A 24,102-nucleotide genomic window follows, 5' to 3' on the forward strand; every position below is an offset into this window, starting at 1 on the left:
TGACTAGAAAAGTTAAGATTTTAAATTTATCTATTTGTGACTCACGTCTCTTTACTAAGAAAGAGACTAACTTAGTAAACTTAGCCAAAGACAAACGTGTCACAATCTTAAAAAATAATCATGGATACGGTGGGATGGAGAATTGTCACACCAAAAAGTTAAAAACACTAAGTAACTACATTCTTATCTTATCAATATCGAGATTGGCTCCTTTAAAGATCACATTTAAAGCCACAAATTTATCACCCTTTCATTTTATTGCAACTTTTGCAACTTTTATGGGTACTCCAACTATCTCCCCTAATGTTTCAATAACCTGCAATAATCAAGAATAAATTTAAGAGTCATATAAAATCCAAGTGTCGATGTATAGGTCTTTTAATAATCAAGAGTTTCCACACCAATAGCACTAGTTACTCGTCCATAGTATCTTAGAAGCTTTATTGATCTCTTTTTAAGTTGATACCAACTTATTCATTTAAATTATGATTAAATATGTTTTTAGTCTCTTAACTATAAGTGAATTTTGGAATTAGTTCATTTCGAAACTTTAAACCAATTTAGTCTTTCATCTTTCAAAATACGTAAATTTAGTCCTTTTAATTAAATTTTGTTAAGTTTATTTGACATTTCAAACACATTTTATAATAGTATTTGACTTAACATTAAAGTAAAAATGTGTCAAACAGTATAAACAACTCAAATACAATATTGAAATGCGTACGAAACATCAAATAAACCTAACAAAATTTGATTAAAAGTACTAAATTCACGTATTTCGAAAGATGAATGATTAAATTAATCTAAAGTTTCGAAATAGAGTAATTTCAAAATTCACTAAAAGTTAAGGGACCAAAAACATAGATAAGAAACCAGTTTTGCTAACCAAATCTTTATAACTCAATAAACACATTAAAACATTTCAATAGTAGGGGTAACATTTAAACTTATTTAATTAAGACATCGTATATTTAAATTTTAGATCGAAAATATCTATATTTTATTCACTCAAAATTTCTTTAAGTGAAATATTTTTAGTAGGTGGTAAGTTTCAGAAGACAATTTTCTAATTTTAAGAAAATTAAAATATATTAAACTTTACAATTAATTATATATTTCAAATTATTTATAAAAATGAAATACTTTGTAAAAATTCCTAAAAAATACAACAAAGATATACAATTATTATAAATTATAAAGTTTGTTCTCTATGATTATTTACTACTAAATTCAGAGACATGACATTCAAACTCAATATCACGATAATTTTTTATCAATTGATTCTCATGCAAATTTAGTAACTATTGTTTTCTTCATCATTTGTTTTAAAATAAAATACTTTAATATAAAAACAGGTAGAACAATTATATTCAAGAGGCAATCACCAAAATAAGGAAAGAAAGGAAATTAAGGACTCCAATTGAATTCAAGGATTGCAATCGAGTAGCTGAACTATAACATGGGTGAAAAATATTTAGTTACAATGATAGGGCAGCTCCAGTCCAAACACAAGCTGCTATGCTAACGCAGCAACAGCACAAAACAAACTGAACTAAACCTTAAACCGGCTAAAAGGAATACCAAAAATCTATCTTAACTTAGCCCGCTTTGGCATGCTACTGCTTAGATTACTTCCTCTAGACTTACCGAAGCTTTTTGCCTTTCTTCTTTTTCTATCTTCTTCGCTGTCAGACTCGTTTCCTTTTTCCCTGTCTGCATTGCTCGCTTCCCTCTCCAGTTCCTCCCAAGTCTTTCCCTTCTCTTCCTCTGAATCCTCGTCAGAATCCTCATCGTCGTCATCATCCTCAGACTCAACAAGTGATTCACTGTCAGAGGCTTCATCCTCGGAATCAGATTCAGGTTCCACGTCAGAAGGTTCGTAACCTTTGTCTGACTCCTCTGAGTTCTCAGATTCTGAATCAGTAGCCTCCAAATTCAGAAACTCCCATCCACCTCCTTCAATAAAGCTCTGAGGGTCATCCGTGATTGTCTTCAGGATCTGACGCCAGTTCAGATTCAGCCTGCTCTCGTAATACTTAATGTCAGTAGTGTCAAGCCATTCCTTGATTCCATCCAGCGATGTAGAAGGGATAGAATCAATCCTCAGTACATCACGCTTAAAGTCCTTAAACACTATTGTCATATCAAAGTTCTTCTGCCCAAGCCCAACTCTCTCAAGATTCACAATCTCAATCTCACTAAGCGAGACAACAAGGAAAGGGGTCTCTATCAGTTCAACAAGGCAGCTTGAAGTAGGAACAATGAACACTGAAGATTTATGAGGAACCCCAGGGAAGCCCAGCTCTCTAAGAGGTTGATCAAACTCCAACTCAAGTCCATTGAATTGGGCCTGACCCCAGAGATCATTCACCCGATTCACAAAGGTTTGGAATTCTACATTTATTTTGTTCTTCCTATCTCGCTCCCTTTGTTCTTCTTCAAGCTCATCAGGGTCATAGGCTGATCTCTTACCACCTCCAACATTCTGGACCATGTCCATAACCTCAACATAAAACTGAACATCCTTGGTCTTCTTATTTCCTACCATGATATGATTGTGCAGATGGAAGTGCAGAAGAGTGATCATTTCATTCTCTGCTGGCTGGAAAAATGCATGCTTAATGTTGCCAAACATTATGTCTACACGCTCATCTTGCCTGGTGGTAGAATAACGAAATCCATTCACGTGAGCCTCAAGTGTACCGGGTATCTTCCTTCCACGCCCACCAAAAGCAGGACGGATCCAAAGATCAGACAACCGTATTGGCTTGAATCTATTATTAGCAAGTTGTAGTTTCTCCTGAGTAACAAGTGTTGCCCTCTCGGCTCTCTCAGACTCCCTTGCCACAACTTGTCGCCTGAGGGTTTTAATTGACTGCACAACCTCACTAATGTGCCTGGAATCCTTGGAGCGAAATGAAGCCTCCTTTAGATATATAGATCCAGGGAACTTCATTGAGTTTGCATCATGAGGACTGAAAGGGGTCCCAGGAACATTAAAAATAATTCTGACATAGCAATTCCGGTTGGTGTCTTGCTGGCTCGAAACAGTTCGAATGAAAGCAACATGAAAAGGTACCATGCTTCCATTTATAGGCAAGAGAACTGCTTCATTCTTCTGATCAATCTGAATCATCATTTCTCTGGGAGGGGGAAGGTCATTTATGTTCTTGTAGGCCACAAGTTCTGTTGAAGCCCTCGAAGACGAACGGCTATCTCCTGCCTCACTTCCACCACCAGCAAGCCTCCTTGCAGTTTCTTCATTTTTCTGACGAGCAAGTTCTGCCTGATGCTGCCTTCGAAGCTCCTCCTTTGAAATTTCATGATTGTCTGACCTTAGAGTTGTCTTAGTAAAGGGCTCGGCTCCCTTCGTATCCACTTTTGTGCTTGGCTTTTCCTCTTCCTCATCCTCATTGAAAGAGTATGCTACATCCTTGAGTGCTTTTGAGCTCATAGAAGTTACAACTTCTGTCTTATCTTTGTTGATGATGACAGTATCAGCAAGCAACAGAGAGAAATGCCTGTTCTTAGACTTACTTTTCTCACTTTGTAAATTCTGAAAACCAATTGACACATTAAAGACCATGCCTTCTCTAATTATCTGTTCATTTTTTGCATTAAGATTCAATCCTGATTCACGAAACTCAATACCGATGCCTGTCCCAGCAGATTTTGTCAAATATGAAACCAAGTCTGGAGCATCCCTTTCCACAACAGAGACTGCAGCTTGGTATGCAGCACTTAACTTGTTTCCTGGCTTCATAGAGCCTATGACAGCTTCATGGGCTTTTAGAAGAACCCCATATGCTCTACTTTGAAGAGGGTCTGCATCAATCAAGAAGGTCCTAGCTATGTTGGAGCAATAACTCTTATATCGAGCTCCAACTGCACATATAATCACACTGGCTGAATCATAATGCAATAACTCATCGTTGCTGACAGCACTAGGTCGGAGATCAAACTCTCCACCGCTTTGAAAAATTGGTGGGTAACAAATATCAACATTATCTGCCTTTAGCTTACAATTCACTTTTGAAGGTTCCAGAATAACTTTCTCAGTCTCCTCCATCAATGTGGAATGAGAGACTTTCTTCTCCTCATCGATTACATTCTCAAGTTTTGTAACCACAAAGTTTTTCATCACACTTGTTGTCAGGTAAGCTGCCCTCTTAATTGATGTGAGCTCCTCATTACTCTTTGCTGCAAATAAAGAAGACAACCCATTGGCAACATCAATGAGATTAAATTTAGTATTTTTTAATTTTTCAGTCCATGTTTCAAGCAGTTTGCCTTCAGGAGCCTCTCTTGATATGTATCCAACAGTGGAAGAATCGTGGTCATCAGACTTTGGCAGAGCACGGATGGCCCGGAATATAGCATCCATTAGAGCAGTTCCATCATCGTTTTTAGGTTTGACATGTAGAACAAGATCTGCCCCCACGGCCTCTCTTGCAGATTTTTTTACAGATTCAAGAATAGAAGCTTTCTTTTGGCTGCATAAGATATGTATCTGCTTCTTCATGAAAACCATAATTGTCTCTGGAAACTCAAATCCAAGCAGCCATAAGTTTAGAGCAGTAGATTTCAGGTACCGCAAGTCTTCCGAAGGTGGAGGACATGCAATTGCTATTGCATCAGAAGAGCCCCACAGATCTGTTTTGTGTTCATCCCAATGTGAATAAAATGTTTTCAATCGGGATTGAAATGCATTCAGATCAATAGAATATCCACTTCCGGCTGCACTGGCCTTTCCATTTGATGGTTGGGTACTTCCATTGCGATGGTCTGCCATAGTTTGCTTTCACTCTAGAAAGAACGACACAGTAACTCCAGTAAGTCAGTAAAAGCCTTAAATTCTGACATTGGGTGATCTCCGATGATTTCATGTTCACAAAATAATGCATGTACAACCATCGAAAAGATAGCAACTAATTTTACAACCTTTCACTGCTGCAACAGAAGCAACTAGAAATAAAAAGCAATCAAATAAACAATCGTATATAGCCTCATAATGACACTAAAGCAATGTTCAATGGTCACATTAGCAACACTACCACGAGCCTTCTTCTAACAGAAAAATCATGCAAAAAAAATCCTGACGCACACATCCACAAACGTGCACAAACCAAAAACTAAGAGAGTTAAAAATAATTACAAATAACTCAGTATAACCTTAAATTCAGAAAGTTGGTGAAAAACGGAAGTAGCATGCATCAAAATTGCTTCAGATGCAATACAACATTACCAGTAGAATGTCAGCAAGTAACTAAGAATGTAAACACTTATCAAAGGAAAGGACATAACTTCATTGGTAATGCAATTTAGAGACTCAAACTCAGTATATCATCAATGGGCATGTAATGTTGACCTTCGTGTTTTATATAAGACGTTTTGGCACATGAGTACCAAGTAAACAGAGATAAATAAATCCTCCATATTAGGTTTAAGAATGCTGAGATTACATCTCGATGTAACAACTCATGAGATATGCCATAAGTCCGTACTTCTCACATAACGGTCCATTAACGTATTAACACAAACACATAGAATACAAAATCTATAATAAAATACAAACCACAAAATTTTTCCAAAAGAATATGAACAAACAGGGTTGGAGAATAACAAGTTACCTCTGCTACAGTAACAACCACAGTTTGAAGGATAGTTCGGCAGCCGTTGCTAAAACGATAGTCAATAGAGAACTCGAAGAGATATTAAGAAAAAGTGCTACAACGAATCGTCGAGTCTTTCACATTACTGCGCGATGAAGAAATCGCACAACTCACTCATTAATCCAATAATTCATAATAATCAATTTTTCAAAAGAAAAAAAAAAAACCTAAAACGAAAAATGGCTCGTACTATCTACGAAGAAATTAGGTCTTCTTGATTCTAAAATCACAGTGCAAGCATGAAAAACAAAATTAAATCCGAAAAAAAAAAAAGGAAAGATCGAAACCTTTTCACTCACTTTACGTCTGTCTGGGCTGAGCGAAGGCTCCTCGTGTTTTCTGTTTTTCTTCAATTTGCGATTTTACGGACCCAAGTTCGGGGCAATGAAACTGTGCAGGGTTCAAATATCAAAGTTTCAATGCCCACATATATATACTATGTGTGGTGCGTTGCTGGGAAAAAGAAGCATCGACGGAAACATAGAAGGAGAGGAAAACCAATTCAAGGTAGGAATATTAGGGTTCATCTGGCAAATTAGGGTTCATTATAGAAAGTTGAGGACACGGTAAAAACAAATTTGAGAAAGTGAGAATTTAAAAAGATAATTCTCGTTGGACAGTAATGAACACACACAAAAAAAGATAATTATTGTATTTATCACTTTCTAATCGTAAAAAATATATGTTTTTATACCAACAGTACTCATCCAATTAAACATAATAAATGTACCACTTTACAAAATTATTTAAAACTTTTATGTATCCTAATTTATTATTCGATAATATTATTTTGACCCATAAAACTTTTACACTCACTTAATATATATTTATTTTCAAGTTTCTATAAATACGAAAGTTTGTCATTTAATATTTTACCTCTAAAAATTGATTGTGAAAGATTCCTCGGTTCAAAAAGTCATTTTTCTCTATTGTTCCATTTTACAACATAAAATAATATTATTATTCAATCATTCAATTCTTTCTTTAACAGACCTTTTGACCTTTGTATTCATTCATCATCTTTTAGAAAAAATAACAATATATATATATATATATATATATATATATTTAATTTCATCTTTTATAATATAGTTATAACTAATTTTTTAAAATATAATCATTAACTAATTATTTAAAAGTATTTAAAATATTTTGTATAAAATTGTCATGTGTGTCTTTTTTTTAGTGTTCAGTTATTTTTTATTACTCTCATCAAATTTTATATATAAGTAGTGTGATAGTAAATATATAGAGAAAGAAGAAAATTAGTGAGAATTTGAATGATCATCATATGGAATGGAGATAATAGATTGAAAAAACTAATAATTACCTTATTTAATTCTAAGTCAACTTCTTCTTACAATACAGATTATATCATATCAATATAATAAAAAAAATTACTGGTACAAATAAAATATTAATATTAATTAATACATTAGAATGATTTGTTTTTTTTACCAATGAGCACGTTAAACATTTTTTAACACAACTCTCGCCTTTTATTCAAAATTTTAAAATTAAAAAAATTAATTTGAATAGAGTTAAATTTATAAAATTTTAAGATTTTCAATAAACTCTATTTATTTGTATTAGATTAACTAAGCCAATTATTTTATCTTAACTTGAGACATTTTAATGGTTTGTTATATATGTGTATTTTCTACATTTTTTCATACTATAAAGTTACCTTTTTAATTTATTTATAATATTTTTTATAATGTAGCAATCTACGATTTTCTTTAAGTATTTGAGTTAAGTTGAATTTTTTAACTCAATAACAAAACCCTTCATGTTTTACTATATTTTATAACTTGTTCAATCCTACTTCTTACAAGTAGAATCAATTATATAGTAAGTTGTGTGTGTTTTTTTTTCTTTTTAAGTGTATGTTAATGGAAAGTGGTGTTGAGATATCATTGTTTTGTTTAAAAGGTTACTTAGATTAACGGAAAGAGAATGGTTAGACAAAACAAATTCAATGTAAATAAGAAGAGAAACTAATATTTTTTTATACAATATCATAATATAATAACCATCTCACAAAAATATGGATGAATGTGGTTGTATATATTGTTGTTAGCTTAATGCTAACTTTATAAATGAACTTAAAATTAATAGAAATCTCAAATATTTATGAAAATGTGGGATAAATGTAATGTTTGCTTAAACCTTATTATACGTTGTTCGATATTAATTGGATGGAGGAAAGATGTAAGAGGTGCACAATTATGACATTTATTACTTTATGTTCAATGGCAAAACTATGGGTGATAGGGGAATTTTTTATATTTTTTTGTTTATATTTATTTATATATTTTTTTAAAAATTATATTTATATGTAATTTTATTAAGTTTATATTATAAAAAATTATAATAAAAGATAAAATAAAAAAATTTAATAGTGACATTGATTTATAAAAGAGATTAGAATTTTTTTTTTCTGGCTATGATCTTTCCATTTCTACCATGTAAATTATCAAGGAAGTGTATGAAGAGAAATAAATACAAATAGATAGATATGAAGAGAAATAAATACAAATAGATAGATTGGAAAATAGAGGTTAGGAAACACATAGATAGAGATTGAAATATACATTCTTACATTATCTCTCACAAATCAAGATTAGTATCTTATTATGATTTATATATGTTAGATTTATCAAAATTAAGTTTATTCCAAAATAGTATAAACCCTAATTATAATTTTAGGTTTTTTTGTATGAAATTTGTATGAACCCTAATTATAAAATTTCCCAAATTATTATAACCCTTCATGAAATTTAAGAATTTTGTGTTTTTCGCTGCCTATGGTAATTTTTTTTTTTTAAGTTTTGAATTTTTACGGTGTTACTTATTTAATTAAAGTGCTATGAGTCTTGTTATGTTTTACATTGTGATAATTGTGATTTGTGAATATATATATATATATATATATATATATTTTTTTTTTTTTTTGTTTTTTTCTAAATAGGCGAGAGGTGATAAATTTATATTAGAAAGATTATGATAAAGAGTCAAAAAATTTAACTTTTTAAAGAGAAAGGTTTGTGATAAAGATAAAAGAAAAAATGCATCAACATTAATTAAACATGAGAAATTTCATGAGAACCAAAAATTCAAGAAAATGAAAAACAAATATCTAAAATTATTAGAATTACATATAATAAATTTTAAAATTCATTAGAACGCGATCCGGGAGAAACATGCTCAAATTTGACAATACTACCAAATCAAATTGATGAGGTACGAAAGACTTATCTAAAATGGTATTTATAGTTTGATATCATGATATAATAGTGAATGATAGTCATATTTTTTGAATTTTGCTATTATATGTACTTGTTTTAAGTAGAGAAAATGAATAGAAAAAATGAAGAATTTTTTTTCTAACTAAAAAAAATTATGTATAACAAATATAATTTAACACTCAATTTTTTTTTTCAAGTTCTGTGACTGTTTACGCCATTTAAATAATATTGTGGTGTGTGATTTAAGTGATAACTTCACAAACGAGTGAAAAAGATGTTGAAATTATATTTACTCATTTAAAAACACATGATTTGAGAGTTGGACATTATGTTCAAGTAATATGGACATTATGAATTTTTACAAGATTGGAAAAACAAGCTTTTAAGTTGTCTAAAAAAATTTATAAACTTTTGTAAGATTGGGGATTAGAGAAGTTGGTAGGAAGCAATTATCCTCTTCCAGCCACTCCAAATGGTAAAATTGGTAATACAAATCTGATGGAGGGTGCAGGGAGCAATTTGGAAGGTGCAGGAAGCAATAGCCTGTAAATAAATATCAAAAGCCGTTATCCCATGAGAAAGCCTGGATTTCTCTCAACCAAATCCATTGCGATATGAAAAGCAGAAACACTCCACAATCTCCTTGAATTCACCAAGTTCTTGAAACCTTGATATCGAGTTTGTCGGATTAGTGGTGTGATTCTGTTCCTCCGTAATCTGAAAGTTGGTGTTTATGCTACGAAACATTTATAGTCTACTTCACAAGGTTCGAATGAAACCTGTTCTTATTCTGGTAATATTTAAATTGATGAGCTGTCGATTGAACTGGGTGCACAAGTTTGGTGCTTGATTTTGACCAAGTGATTAGTTTGTATGATTTGACTTTTAGTATTTCAATTGAGTTGGTTCTTGATTTTGTTGTCCTCGTTTAAATATCGAGTTGGGGAACGAGTTCAGGACCCCGATTGGTTTGTACTGAGAAGTAGAAGAGAATTTTACGAATTTAGGGTTTGGCTCTCCGCTTTTTTTTCTAGCCAGTCGTCTATTGTCAGTTAGAGGCTGTGCAAGGAGGGAATGCTAGAACTTCAACCATTTACTGAATGCTCCAAATTCTCAGTGAACTACCCACGCTACTCGTCTTACCTATGATGTTGGTGTTCAATTATGACATTTACTTGATGTATTTTGCATTCTGTTGTTTCGGGTTTTGGATTCACTAATTTCTAAGTAGAGATGAGTAGACTAATTTAAAAATGTTTTGAAACTTATGTTTGTAAACCTTGTTGAACTGATTTTTAAGTGATAAATAAATAAATAAATCTAGTTTCACTCCTTTGGCGTGGGTGATAAATATTATGATATATTAATTTATTAGGTCTTGTTGAATTTTAAAAACTCATCTAAGATGAACTGGAATTCATATGGATTTAAAGTGTAGAAGGAAAAAAATAATATTTGTTTGACGTATTAGTGCTAGGTTTGGATGTGGAACTAGAATCCTGTAATAAGGTGTTTGCACATTGTTGATTGTGGACAGATGTGTGGACATATGATAGTGAGATTGTATGTTTTTAACATTATATGTAATTGGACTCCCAAATCATCTCTGGTTGCATATATGCAAAAACTAAATAAACTTTGTTGGTAAATTTCTTCTTTGCTAATGCTTTTCTTTTGCAATTGCCCATCATGGTGTCCTTCCAGGGTATGGTTGTTTGTGTTATATGTGTGCTCATTGTGATGATGTTTTCAGGAACCACTATTTGTAAATTCTTTGCTTTGTTTTTATTGCTGCTTCTTTTATCTCCATTTCAGGGAAGCGGAAATGGGTTCTTGGGCTAGAGTATCTGTTTTGACCTTTCCATGGTCTACAATCAATGCTGAATCTGCTATGGACTCCAAATTAAGCGGTGTTTTTTATAAAATGTACAGAAATACAAATAATAGAAAACTGTGTCTCTCTTTTTCTTGGGATAATTATAAACTTAGGAGTATTGGTGTGATTAAATCAAGCCAAGATGTATCTTATTTTCAAACCGAACAAGAAGTAGGGACTTGGGAAGAACCAGATACTGGCAGTGACAGTGAGTCTGACGATGAGGAAGTTGAAGACCACTTTCTATTTGAAAGTGACGGAATGAGGGCTTCAGTTGTTGCTGATGTTAATGTAACTTCAAGGGACAACTATGAAGAACTTATTAAGAAAGGTTCATTTTTTTCTTATTGCTTTATTTATTTTGGAACCATAACATGTTTTTGAAAACTAGACCAGTATAGTTCTAGACTGGCCATCAGTTCGATTGTCAACTGTCCTAGCATCTGTACTGTATTGACCATAAGCATCAACTAGAGATTCATTGGACTATTAGAGCATGCTTAGTCCAAAATTATGGTCTATTTGTTAACTAAATCTCAAAGCTTCATTAAGTCCTTACTTAAATTGAAATGTCCACATTTTAGGCATGCCTGGTCCTAACTCTTGTTTTCTTCCCCTTAAAAGGCTGCTTTGTATTTATTTTTTGTTACATTGCTGCACACTATTCTTGTTTATGATAATAGTAAAAACATCGAAAGAGAAAGCAACCGTAGCTTTTCAATAATCACTTTGATTCACATCTTCATCATTGGTTTAATGTGTTTTGGTCCCTAAACTCTTTTGAAAAAATCATTTTTAGTTCCTAAACATTTTTTATCCTTATATCTTTTCTTCGTTAACACTTTTAGTCCCTGCTGTCAAGTAACAATGCTGATGGCACTACGGCCATGTTAGGTGTTGTATCAACGTGTCTAACATGACAACCATGTTTTTTGTGCTAAACTGTGTTTTTAATCTCATATTTTTAGAGTACTTTGATAACTTCAGAATAGTTGATAGGAGAATGAATAACAGGTACCATAAAAATTTACACAGGATTGTCACGTCAGATACATTGATGTCAGCTCCATCATCAGTTAGTCCTGTTACTTAACAACAAAACTAAAATTGCCAGCAAAGGAAAAATGTAGGGATAAAAGATCCAAAAGTAATTATTTAGGAATTAAAAGTGATTTATGTAAAATCTTCAGGGACTAAAAACTTAATGAACCCTTGATTTTTCATATATCTTTTTCTATATGATCCTGTTAACTGCCAAACGTCATTTAAACTAGTTGAACCACTCTTGCTGTGAACTACTAACCTTAACGGTATAATAAACAATTCAGTTTTTAAATTATTGCTTTACATTTTCTCCCTCTTTAGTGCTTGTTGTTACCTTTAATATGATTTTAAGGTTGAACAACTTCCTGACATGTGCTAAAGTAGTTTTACAAGTAGATTGTAGAATATCTTTTGATCCTGGACAATAATCGGATACTATAAGAAGCTATTGACATGATTGCAGAAGTTGAACAACTTTTGGAACCAGAAGAAAGAGCAATATTGCAACAGAATGTTACTCCTAACTTGGAAAAAATATCAACTGTAAGTCTGTGACTCTGCATCTGTCTCTCCCAGTGTTCACTTTCTTATTTATACTCAAGATCTTGTATTCATGTTTTCAGGAAAAATGGAGCCCACTACACACTCTTGTGCTATCAATGCAGATGAGTTGCGTGGATAAGCTTCTTGATAATGGCATGGACATTGATTTCCCTGATAAGGTGTTTGTTGTTTATATTTTTCCAATTTATGCATAGTATTTGCCTGGACTTAAATAACATCATTTGATCAAACAGGAAGGTCTTACTGCACTTCATAAGGCAATTATAGGTAAAAAAGATACTTTGATTAGCCATCTTTTACGGAGACGAGCAAGTCCGCATGTTAAGGATAAGGTGAGGAAGCATTCTCTGCACAACTGTCATAAACTGTTAACAGCAGTCTGAAGTGTGTTTGTCCATCTATTCCTATGGTAGGATGGAGCCACTCCACTTCATTATGCAGTTCAAGTTGGTGCCAAGATGACTGTGAAATTATTGATCAAATACAAGGCTGATGTCAATGTTGAAGATAACGTGAGCATTTCTTTAACACAAGCTTGTTTTTATTAGTTTTTGATGTTTTTCAATTATATTTACGACTTTAAAAATCTGTCAGGATGGTTGGACCCCCTTGCACGTTGCCATTCAGAGCAGAAATAGAGATATAGCAAAAATTTTGTTAGTCAATGGTGCTGATAAGACAAGAAAAAATAAGGTAATTTTGTCAAACATTCCACAACAGACTAAGGCAGTTATAATGAATTAAATGGATTAGGTTGAACATGTTTTATTATCATTCCCTTTATTCTTTCTTTGTTATATTTCTAATCCTTTTGGATTACACTGCTATAGTTCTGTGAAGCTACTGTTGTCAAGTGTCTACTGCTCCTTTTGATTTCAAGTTCGTATTGTTAGAGATAGAAATTGAGGAAGCTGGAAACTTCCTTTCTAACAAGTCATCAAGGGTTTATTCGTTTCCCTTTTTTAGTACTTGATTGTTGGTTATATTTCAGGACGGAAAAACAGCTCTGGATCTAAGCTTATGTTATGGGAAAGATTTCAAGTCTTATGAACTTGCCAAATTACTGAAGACGGTTCCAGCAGATAGCTGTCTATGACGTGAAAGATGCAATTGGCCAGAATCAGAGTTAAATTTCAGCTGAATTAGCTGCTGCTGATTAGCGAGTAAATCATCCCTTTGTCATTCAGCATCTGAAGATCTGCAGCAGCTGATATTTTTTTTCAAAATGAGGAAACTTTTGATGGAACAATTCATTATCTTCCACGTCATTGATTACTTGGAATTTTGTTGCGGCAAAGTTCGAATTGACAACATTGTCCTGTCAAAACCACACTCATTCTCAGCCTATAAGTTGAGAATACTATTAGTGATCCTCAGACACAAAGTGCTTGGCGAATTGCTGAGTTATTTTTTATGAACTGCTCGAACCACTGTGATCCTTCTACGTGTAGTTGTTTCAACTGGGTGCTCAAATTTTGTAATTGATTGTAAGAAGTAGACTTAGTTCATAAATTTCTGTTGTATGTATGCACGTGTTACATTTTCAGTTTGTTTGAATGATAGACACTGGCATTAGAATTTTGGTTTATTTATTTATGATTAAATCTCAGTTTTGCAAATGATGAAATTTTATCCATGGAAACATACATGACGGTGTTTTGTTCATTCCTTTTCTTCTATGCCAAGCAGTGCTTCTCTCTAACTTTGTTATTGTATGATAAACATAGTTATCATACTTCCTTCAGTAATGGTAAACGAGTCCAAACAATTATTGAGAATATCTTAGAATCGAATTGGAAAGCTCACCGAATTTGAATTGAATGATTGAAAGTGCAAAATGGGTAATTTTCACTAACTGATGTGAATATACAAGTCTTTTTTTCTCAGTATAGCAACTTCTTCTCACTGTTGAATTTGAATTGTTTCTACTAAATTGTCATGGAGTTATCCTAACTCCAACTAGCATGGGCACTAAAGTGTTTAAAGAAATTGAGTTCTTCCAGAATTTAGGCATATACCCGAATTTGGTTTCTTTAGTATCAACCATTTTTTATTTGCATCTTATCTTTTACCAATTATTCTAAAAAGCATTATCACAGAATCAGAACTTCGCCAAATTCAATTTATTGTAATTTGACAGACCAATCTATCTTAAACATGTGTAGAAAGTATAAACTGAACTAAAAATTCAGTCATCATTATTAACTTTAAACCAAATACGGTATAGTTTCACCACCCTATTTTTTTAGTTTCCTCTTCAATAATACTTATCTTTCGAACTTTTCTGAAGTAGTTCAAAATCCTAAAACCCAAAGAGTAGAAATTATATTAATTGAGTGAGACAACAAAAAAATGATGAGGAGGATATACAAAATTTGAATATAACAATGTTGTACAGCTGCAAATCGCAAGAGTTTGACACCATTACAAAAGAGTGAAAGTTCATGAAAAAACAGGATTTTCAACTTGTTACACATTTGACTCCACCTTTTACAAACGATTAGTTTTTAGCATGAAATTTTCAACTTGCATAAGCCTTGTGTTCGGCTTTGATTTATATGTTTTGTTTTATTTGACTTTAGTAAGGTGTGTAGTAAAAAAAACTTAAAATGCAATGAAGGATATAACGTGTATGTATTTTAAACAAGTTTTATTAAGTTTCAATGTTTAAAATGTTTGTGTCAATATTAAATTGAAAGTTTTAGTTTGGTCGAAAAAGTTTGATATGCCCAAATTTATTGTTATATTTTATTTTTCTTTCCTATTATGATTGAATCTATATATAGGAGGACCTCATTAAATTAGTCAGACATATTAGTAATTGCCAATGTCATTAGGTAGAACATATTAATGATTGATTATCGCTGATTGAGACGTTTGATTAACATTTAACAAGAATTTAGGTCCAATGTTTGGTCGATTAACTTGTGACACATGACTTGGAATGTTTTCACCATGAGTTTTAATTATGATAAAAGCTATATTTTCAGAAAAATTATTTGGCATAAGTTTTTAAGAATTTTAAATAAATATTTATACCACGCTAAAAATGTCATGTCCGTAACATATTTACTTATGTTCATTTAGAGGTTAAATTATTATACAAAAAAACGAATCAAACGGGCATCAATTAACAGAAGCACTTAAAATGAAAATAAAATAAAATCTCAATTGAAAATTGGAGTAGATCACAATTATTAGAAAATATTCTCTTACTATATAGAAGACAAATTTGTGTGACTAGCACAATTTAAGATCTGAAGTTTTTCGTTACAATAATCGAGTTGATACGAATTATTTTAGTTAGGTTTGATCTTATCTCAATCTTCAGTAAACTAAAATATAGAAAAAAAATAAACCATGGTTGAAATATATGATTGGATGAACTAAAAGATTATAGAGAAGTTTAGTTGATAAAGCACCAAACATTTAGGTTGGAACAGAATGTTGGGCCTCTTATTCATATTGATTGCAACCTTCACTTCAAAAAAGTCCAATTAAAAAAAATAAAAACCAAAAAACAAATATGTGGTCAGAAATATTTCGATTAAAAAAAAGGAAGAAGAAGTTGTGGTTGTGAAGAAGGTTGTGGAATGCTATCCTTTTCATGTTCGTACACGTGGCAGCATCTGGTGCGTGAGTCGGCGAGTGGCATGACGTGGCAAAAAGCGCAAAGCAAAAAGTCGCATTCACACTTTCGTTTTGTTGGAGCCTCTAATAAATAGATAGATATTTTAACGTCAGAAATATCCATTTTTTAAAAATAATAATAATAAATGCCGCCATTTTAATTTTAATCATTCATTGTAAATTGTTTATCCCTGTCACAATCAATAAAAATGAAATTATTATATCAGAGCATCCACGTCATTCTTTAAATATGGTAAAAAAAAAGACTTACTTTTGTTGACTTCACAATTAATCTCTATTACTAGTAAAATATGGAAAAATAAAGCGTTTATTTTATATTGGTACATTCCAAGGTTCTTTTTTAGTATTTTAGTGTCATAAACAAATTGTCCGAACTAGACAGTTTTCTAAAATTATAATAAGTTAATAAAGCATAAATGAAAAGGGAAACTTCTATTTTGTGCTTTTGGTCCAGGAACTCAATTATATCTCAGTATAAATAAAGCATTTTTTGCCTAAAAAAGTAACCATACTTAATGAGCCAATTTTGGGAGAAAAAACAACAAAGAAAAAGAACAACTTTCTACAAAAAATATAATTTTTTAAGATATAAAAATAATTTCTATAATTCAATTTTTTTCTCTTGATTTTATCCTGATTTTCACGTACCTTTTACAAATTGTTTACATTTATAAATAAAGAAATGTGTTAAAATTCTACATATCAATATAAAAAATATTAAGGGTTAAGTATGTTTTTAGTCCCTGAACTTTGACCCAAAATTGGAATTCGTCTCTGGTCGAAACTTTGATAAATTTTGGTCCCTAAACTTTAAAAATGAATAAATATAGTCATTTTAATCAAATTTTGTAAACTTTTTTTTAGGTTTCGAATACATTTTTCAGTAAATATTGAGCCGAGAATGTGTCAAACGGCATAAACAACCCTAATATTTACTGAGAAATGCGTTCGAAACCTAAAAAAAAGTTAACAAAATTGGGTTAAAAGGACTATATTCATTCATTTTTAAAGTTTAGGGACTGAAATTTATCAAAGTTTCGACCAGGGACGAATTCCAATTTTGAAGCAAAATTCAGGTACTAAAATCATACTTAACCCAAATATTAATTACACTTCTTAATTCACATATTATTTTTAAGTAAATAAATTAGAAACAGATAAAAACAGAGACGTTTAGATCCATTAAAATAAAAAGCAGACAGGGAGCATATTAGAACAGAAACTAATAAATAATGGCATTTATCGGTTTCGATCTCTGGAAAAAAACATGGGCCACGCTTTAATTGTACCCTGAGTGAGTGGACGCGTGGCACTCCCTAACCCGCGAGTAGCGTGGTGCTTCACTTTCACCCGCGAGTGTGACGTGTCCGAAATTATCCACAGCACTTTTTCTTCGCCCACCGAATTTTAAAACACCAATTTTTTTTTCCAAGAGAGAGCGAAAACGGGGTCCATGACCGTACGCCACGTGTCCGCGACAACTTTCGACGAGAGCCACAAGATTCCTTCGAATTCTCGAGATTTCGATGTCGGAGGAATAAGGGAAAAATAAAGTTTCAAAATTTTCCTACGAGAAAATAGAAGTTCAAAGCTTACGTGTCACTCCCTTGTTGCTCCTTTTCTTTTTGTCCATCACAACAACAATCACAAGAAGCACTTTCGGAGTCTGAGCTTTCACTTCTTTCCAACTTCTCCATATATCTATCTATCTATCTGCAACCTCTTATCTTTCTTTCTCTGTTAATTCACACCCATCAATAACTCTTTTCTCACACAATTAACCATTTTCCTTTCTGGGTTTTGTGTAATTTTGTTGATTTTCCATTCCTTCTATTTTTTTGCTTCAACTGAGTTGGTGGTGTGGCTTATGAGTTATAAGCCCCTTTCTATTATGAAAAGATTGAAAATTTCTTAAGGGAAAGGTTTGCGGTGGGTAGATTTCTATCCATGCAGCTGTTGATTGAGGAAGGGTTAATTTGTTTTTTGCGATCATCCTTGGGTGGTGTTTGAACACAGGATTTGTAGATGATGGAGAGGGTTCTATTGTGTTGTGTGATTCTGAGATGTGAATTAGTGGTTGGTGAAGTGAAGAATCAAGGCAGTGTTTGTATGATAGATTGACTTTTGGATCAAGGTGGGTCCATTGTTGTACACAATTTGTTTGGTTCTGTTTCTAGCTTTCGGAGGGAGAGTTGTTTGAGTTGTACTTTTCTTATTTGGGATTTGTATCCAGAAAGAGAAGTTTTAGTACACCTAGGTTGTGATCTGATTGTGAGTTAGGGAAGCAATATCCAACGGCGAAGTCGTGGAAGTTTGCAACTGCGAAGAGGAGCAGAAGATCTAGATCAGTGATTTGGTTTCTGAAGCTATGGCGATTCGAGTATGTAACACATAAGTTTCAGTCAGCTATGTTTTCCTTTGATATGAATTTTTTGATACTATACTCATATTTGTAAGGGGTGGCTGAGATTGTTGTTCAATTTCAATGTTGATTGTAATCTTTTTGGGTGGGAATATGTTAGTACTATTTGTTAAAAAAGGTGGAAAAGAGAGAACCTTAATTGCGTTTTGGTTTGGCCACATTTCAAATGCCAAACATGCATAGATTTCTCATGAACGGTTGAATTTACACACCTAAAAAAGATTTGAATGCTTCCCTTGGGGAAACAGTTATTAGAAGGAGACCTGCTTAACCGATTGTGAATGACACTTGTTCATGTCTTTATCGAAAGAGTTGTTTCATTGTTTTCTTTTTCCTTCAAATATTTCTTAGGTGTTGTCGCTACTTGTCTTCTTGTGGCGTGAAAGATTCGCTTGAAACATTTCTGATTCCTTAGTTGATAAATAATTTTGGCCTGGTTGGACACTATATGTGAAAAATTTGGGGTTCCCTTGATTATAATTCCTTATATTTCTTTTCTCTTTGAATTGAATGTAGGATCAGAATGGATTTAACAGATCACAAGATGGTCCTTCAGCAGCAAGTGGTGTATCTTTGAGTTCTGGAGTGCATTCTGTTTCACATATTCAACTTAATGACCAGTTTTCTTGTGGGAGTGATTATGCTCTGAAGGTTCTCCCTGAATTCTTGAGAATTATTAGCACTTGCAAGTTATAATTCTTCTCTTTTCCTTCTGTTAATGTCTTCTTTGTTTTAATCAGTTTTCTTTCTTCTTGAACAGGTAAGGAAACCGTATACTATAACAAAACAGAGAGAGAGGTGGACAGATGAAGAACATAAGAAATTCCTTGAAGCTTTAAAGCTTCATGGACGGGCTTGGCGGCGTATTGAAGGTATAATTAATTAAGAGTGTCTCCATATCTTAGGCAAGAATTTGTGTGATGAATGAGTAATGAAGAAGTGTGATTGTGTTTGGTCTAAGTTTTGAGACACTTTATTTTGACAACAGAACATGTTGGCACAAAGACTGCTGTTCAGATTCGAAGTCATGCTCAGAAGTTTTTTTCCAAGGTTTACTGTTCTATTCTAATAATCATTCTGAGTCATGTTTTCTACTTACCATAAACCGTTCATCAGGCAAGTTAAGATTTTGATGACCCTAGGATATTCAAAGTGCTACCTTCTATGGGATATTTAAGGGTTCACTGTTGTCCTTGAATTCACTCTAATTACTTTACTCTGTCTTAACTTCATGACAGGTTCTTCGCGACCCTACTGGGAGTGTTACTAATACAGCGGAATCAATTGAAATTCCTCCTCCAAGACCAAAACGAAAGCCAATGCATCCTTACCCTCGTAAGCTAGTTGAGACTCCTACTAAAGAAACTTCAATCCCAGAACAACTTATGAAGTCTGGTTCTCTGAAGTCATCAGATTTTGATCAAGAAAACCAATCTCCGAAATCAGTATTATCAGGAGCTGGTTCAGACAGCCTTAGCTCCTCAGATTCAGACACACCAAACGAAAGTTTGTCCCCCATGTCATCATCCATCAGTGACATCCATACAAGTGGTTTTACATGCGCCGAACCCAACACAACATCCGAAGAACCTGGAATAAACGCTGATTCTTCTCATGATGAGAAATCTCTTATGGTACTTCCTAATTTTTATTGATTACAGTATGATGTATGACAAAATGATGTATGAACTTATATTATTGTTGATCTCAATGTCTAGAAATTCAAGCTTCCTACAAACGAAAGTGTTTTCATCAAAGAAGAATCTTCCGGCCAGACTTTGAAACTCTTTGGGATTACACTTTTTGTAACGGATACATGCAAACCCTCTTCTCCAACAACTGAAGCATGCAAACCAATACCTCTAAACATATGCAAGGGGGATGGAAGATTGGAACTTCTTGGCCACATCACACCAAGTGAAACATCAGCCATATCCCTACTAAAGGTGAGAGAGGGTCCTGAAACATGTGGGAAAGGGTTTGTGCCATATAGAAGGTGCATGGCAGAGAGAGAAAACCAGTTTTCATCTGTGACAATGACAAATGAGAATAAAGAAGAGCAATGCATCCACCTTTCCTTGTAGCTTTACCCCAAATGGTTTTTCCTTCAAAAGGTGTTCCCTTTGAGATGATGAGCTAAGGGTTGTTTAAGCTGTTGAATGTGAGTTGGCATCACACAGGTGGATAGGGGGGTAGCTGAAAATTTTGACATTTCTGTTGCATCGCACATTCACCGGCACTTCAAATCCATAAACCTGTCTTTTTGTATTTTTTTGACTTTCAAGTTTCAACTGTGAATTATATCTAGTGTTTTTATTTTCCAACTTTTTATGCTCCGTATGAGCACGCAGAGTGTAAGTTACATACTTGTGCAGTGCTTATGAACCTACTTGTTCATATATTCTAAAAGCTTAGAAAGATGGAAAATTTTCATAGTCATATTTTGTGAATTTCAGAGCAATATTGTCGGGACTAGGATATGTTGGGTGACCAAACGAATTGTAGGGAGCATGCAAAATATGTTTAACATATGTATATAATATCGGGGTCCTACTCTGTTCAGCTAAATCTATATTAACTTTGTCTAAGTAATTCAATGCAAAAATCATATTCTAAGATTTTATTTTATTTGAATTTTATCACCCCGTTATTTTTATAATATTTGTACAACTTTTGGCAAGAGTTTTATAAAATTCACATATTTCTATGATGATACCTAGATTTATGAACGCTCCAATTTGGATTGTTCCTTGTGTCCAAGAAGAAGAAGTTCTTGATTCATGAGGAAGGAGATTTAATTGAGCTAGATTCTTCCATCTCAAACTCTCTTTATATACACGCCCCAAAAAAGGAACGAGACCCATGTTTAGAAGGTATATAATATAGGTTAAAATAGATAAACCTGGAAATTTAGATTTCTTCACGTATAAAGAATTAAGAAAGGAACCAAAACAAATTTTCTTCTGAGATTCCACGTTCATGTTGGGAACAGGACCCCTCTTGACCCCACTGACACATTTATGGTAACACTACTTTATTGAAGAAAAGAAAGCATCTTCTGTAGATTGCAATCAATAGCATGTGTATTCAAAATTCTATTCAATACAAATACAAATATTATTTGAGAGGAGTCCTCTAAGATCATTTGGTTGACAATGAATAATTAATGTGCTAATGTGCAGAAGTTACGAAGCTTTCATTATGCAGATTGAGTGAGTAATAGCCAGCACGTGGAACAGTTATTCAGAAATGAATGCAGTAAAAGGCACGAAAAAGACAAACAAGTAAAGAGATAGAAAGGTTATGAAAAAGCGAAAAAGAAGATATGATTTGCATCACTTTGCTATCGCTTGTAGCAGCAGCAGCAGCAACAACAACAACATCAACAACGAAAAGTAAATCAATGTCAAAACTAACCGCTCTCTTGTTTCTTCTATTTGCATTCTTCAATTCTTCAACAGTCACGGGTTTATACTCTCCTTCACCTCCCGCCGCGCCATTTTCCCAATCTACCCCTGACCCCGACTCCTCTCCACCGACCGAGTGGCTCTTCGCCCATGCCACGCACTACGCCGCCACCGACGCGCTTGGCGGCGCGTGCGGCTACGGTGACCTTCCCAACGGCATGGCCACCGCTGCACTCAGCGAAGCCCTCTTCAACCGCGGCCAGATCTGCGGCGCCTGCTTCGAGCTCCGCTGCCGCGAGGAGGACGCCGACTTCGACCGCCGCTGGTGCATCTCCGGCGCGTCGGTTGCCGTCACCGCCACCAATTTCTGCGCACCGAACTACGGATCCGACGCCGACAGCCTCAGCGGACACTGTAACCCTCCGAAGCAGCATTTCGTTCTCCCCATCGAAGTTTTCGAGAAAATCGCAATCTGGAAAACTGGCACCGGCAACATGCCAGTGCAGTATCGCAGGTACTCCTTCACCCACTCCATCATTTTCTCCCTTTGGACAGAATTTATATAACTAATTATTACTACTAATACTACTATTATGATAAATTTATTAATAATAATAGTTAAAAATTCGTTACTACCTTCAAAGGAATAATTTTGAATATGTAACTTTAACCACCAGAAAGAAAGTGTTTGACAAAAGTTACTACATTTGAAATGTGAGTATCGAAAACACCATGGAATTGAAAAGTGAGATTTGGATTTGTGTTTGGAGCAGGATAGAGTGCAGAAGAGAAGGGGGAATGCGGTTCACAATAAGTGGTTCTGGAATCTTCATTTCGGCACTGATTAGTAATGTGGGTGGGATGGGAGACATTGTGGGTGTGAAGGTTAAGGGTTCAAAAACTGGTTGGCTTTCAATGGGTAGGAACTGGGGTCAGAACTGGCATGTTAATGCTTTACTGCAGAATCAACCTCTTTCTTTTGAGGTCACTGGTAGTGATGGAATCACTGTTACATCTTACAATGTTGCTCCCAAGGATTGGACTTTTGGACAATCTTTTGAAGGAAAACAATTTGTCCTTCACAGATAATAAATCACCATGTTTGGAAGGACCATTCTCCTTCCTCTTCTTCTCCCTCACCATTCCAATTCTCATTCCCTGTGTAATATTTTTCAAATAGATTAAAGTAATAATAGATACTTGTCCTACTAATTGTTCTCAGAGGAAAATTTATTTAATGAAAGTAGTGATTTTGTCCTTTAAATCATGTACTGTTGGTGATTTCAAATTTGTTAGCATTATATATATATATATATATATATATATATATATATATATATATATATATATATATATATATATATATATATATGATATTGGCTACTAAGGTTAACAAATTTAAAAGGAAACATATAGTTAGATTAGAAAAAGCTCGCGTTATACGTTTGTGGTTGCCAACATTTTATTTGAGATCCAGACTCAAGATTATTTCAACTTTTTCAATATCCCTTTAAAGGCGCAAAAAGAAATCAGGGGGGGTGCGGAAAGCAATTTCCGAAAGAATAACTATCACCATTTGTAGTGGGTTAGCTTTGGGCTTAAACAATCAATGTCTTTCTTTATGTACCCCACTATTATTAACTGCACGTTCACAATATGAGAAAAAGATTAGAAGAACCCCTCATTGCGCCACTGTCATCATTGCTACTACATCATCATCGTTGCAAAGTTCGTTGTAAGGGATATTTTATATGTTTCAAAAAACTTGTAGAAATTTTATTATGGAAATCCTGCTCCATGAATCATGTTCCGGAATATTTTCAAAACAACTAATCTAGAAATCACTTTTAAGAACGGTAAAATGTTTATTGAAGATTAGGGGGTGCATTTAGAAATTAAGAGGGTGCAACAAGAAAAAACGGTAAATTTGGGTTTGCGGTTCAACACAAAGCGTGTTAGATTTCTCTGAGTTTGAAACAAATATCTTGAAACCAAATCAGACAACTCCACAGAAAATGGTGAGTACGTGACCAAAAAGAGGAAGAGGAAAGGAAACAGATCGAGAAAGATTTGGATATTACAAGAAAAACAAAGCAGAAACCAACATTGTACCTTCCAGGTTCAATAATAGTTTACTTTCTCGATCTTACATAGAAATTTGTTTATGTAGTTGAAGAGTCTGATATTTATTTGAATCATTGCAAACTTAGACAATCTT

General features: G+C 33.6%; 4 protein-coding genes across 7 annotated transcripts; 3 read left to right on the top strand and 1 right to left on the bottom strand.

Annotated features, from left to right (window-relative positions):
- Window positions 1–1,390: 1,390 nt before the first annotated feature.
- Window positions 1,391–6,249, bottom strand: LOC114187046 (FACT complex subunit SPT16-like). Of its 3 annotated transcripts, none has more exons than XM_028075161.1 (3): window positions 5,972–6,249; window positions 5,631–5,757; window positions 1,391–4,806 (listed from the first exon to the last, which is right to left on the bottom strand). In XM_028075161.1, exon 3 carries the CDS (start codon window positions 4,790–4,792, stop codon window positions 1,589–1,591), a length of 3,204 nt encoding a protein of 1,067 aa, XP_027930962.1. In that variant the 5' UTR covers window positions 4,793–4,806; window positions 5,631–5,757; window positions 5,972–6,249; the 3' UTR covers window positions 1,391–1,588. The 3 variants fall into 3 exon arrangements, with proteins under 3 accessions (XP_027930962.1, XP_027930961.1, XP_027930963.1); XM_028075160.1 differs by having other exon boundaries at window positions 5,960–6,247; XM_028075162.1 differs by lacking the exon at window positions 5,631–5,757 and having other exon boundaries at window positions 5,972–6,248.
- Window positions 6,250–9,484: 3,235 nt separating this feature from the next.
- LOC114188980 (ankyrin repeat domain-containing protein EMB506, chloroplastic-like) lies at window positions 9,485–14,022 on the top strand. Of its 2 annotated transcripts, none has more exons than XM_028077670.1 (8): window positions 9,485–9,713; window positions 10,736–11,127; window positions 12,304–12,383; window positions 12,464–12,562; window positions 12,638–12,736; window positions 12,818–12,916; window positions 12,999–13,097; window positions 13,396–14,022. In XM_028077670.1, exons 2-8 carry the CDS (start codon window positions 10,746–10,748, stop codon window positions 13,498–13,500), a joined length of 963 nt encoding a protein of 320 aa, XP_027933471.1. In that variant the 5' UTR covers window positions 9,485–9,713; window positions 10,736–10,745; the 3' UTR covers window positions 13,501–14,022. The 2 variants fall into 2 exon arrangements, with proteins under 2 accessions (XP_027933471.1, XP_027933470.1); XM_028077669.1 differs by having other exon boundaries at window positions 9,485–9,686.
- Window positions 14,023–17,660: 3,638 nt separating this feature from the next.
- LOC114188686 (protein REVEILLE 2-like) lies at window positions 17,661–21,045 on the top strand. Its single transcript, XM_028077282.1, has 6 exons — window positions 17,661–18,435; window positions 18,994–19,128; window positions 19,238–19,349; window positions 19,466–19,527; window positions 19,716–20,111; window positions 20,196–21,045. The coding sequence occupies exons 1-6, from the start codon at window positions 18,424–18,426 to the stop codon at window positions 20,559–20,561; spliced, it is 1,083 nt and encodes a 360-aa protein (XP_027933083.1). The 5' UTR covers window positions 17,661–18,423; the 3' UTR covers window positions 20,562–21,045.
- Window positions 21,046–21,364: 319 nt separating this feature from the next.
- LOC114188687 (expansin-A13-like) lies at window positions 21,365–23,092 on the top strand. The gene is made up of 2 exons (XM_028077283.1): window positions 21,365–22,398; window positions 22,658–23,092. The coding sequence occupies exons 1-2, from the start codon at window positions 21,803–21,805 to the stop codon at window positions 22,971–22,973; spliced, it is 912 nt and encodes a 303-aa protein (XP_027933084.1). The 5' UTR covers window positions 21,365–21,802; the 3' UTR covers window positions 22,974–23,092.
- Window positions 23,093–24,102: the final 1,010 nt, after the last annotated feature.

The sequence above is a fragment of the Vigna unguiculata genome, chromosome 6 (genome assembly GCF_004118075.2).
Source record: "Vigna unguiculata cultivar IT97K-499-35 chromosome 6, ASM411807v1, whole genome shotgun sequence".
Lineage (NCBI taxonomy): Eukaryota > Viridiplantae > Streptophyta > Magnoliopsida > Fabales > Fabaceae > Vigna > Vigna unguiculata.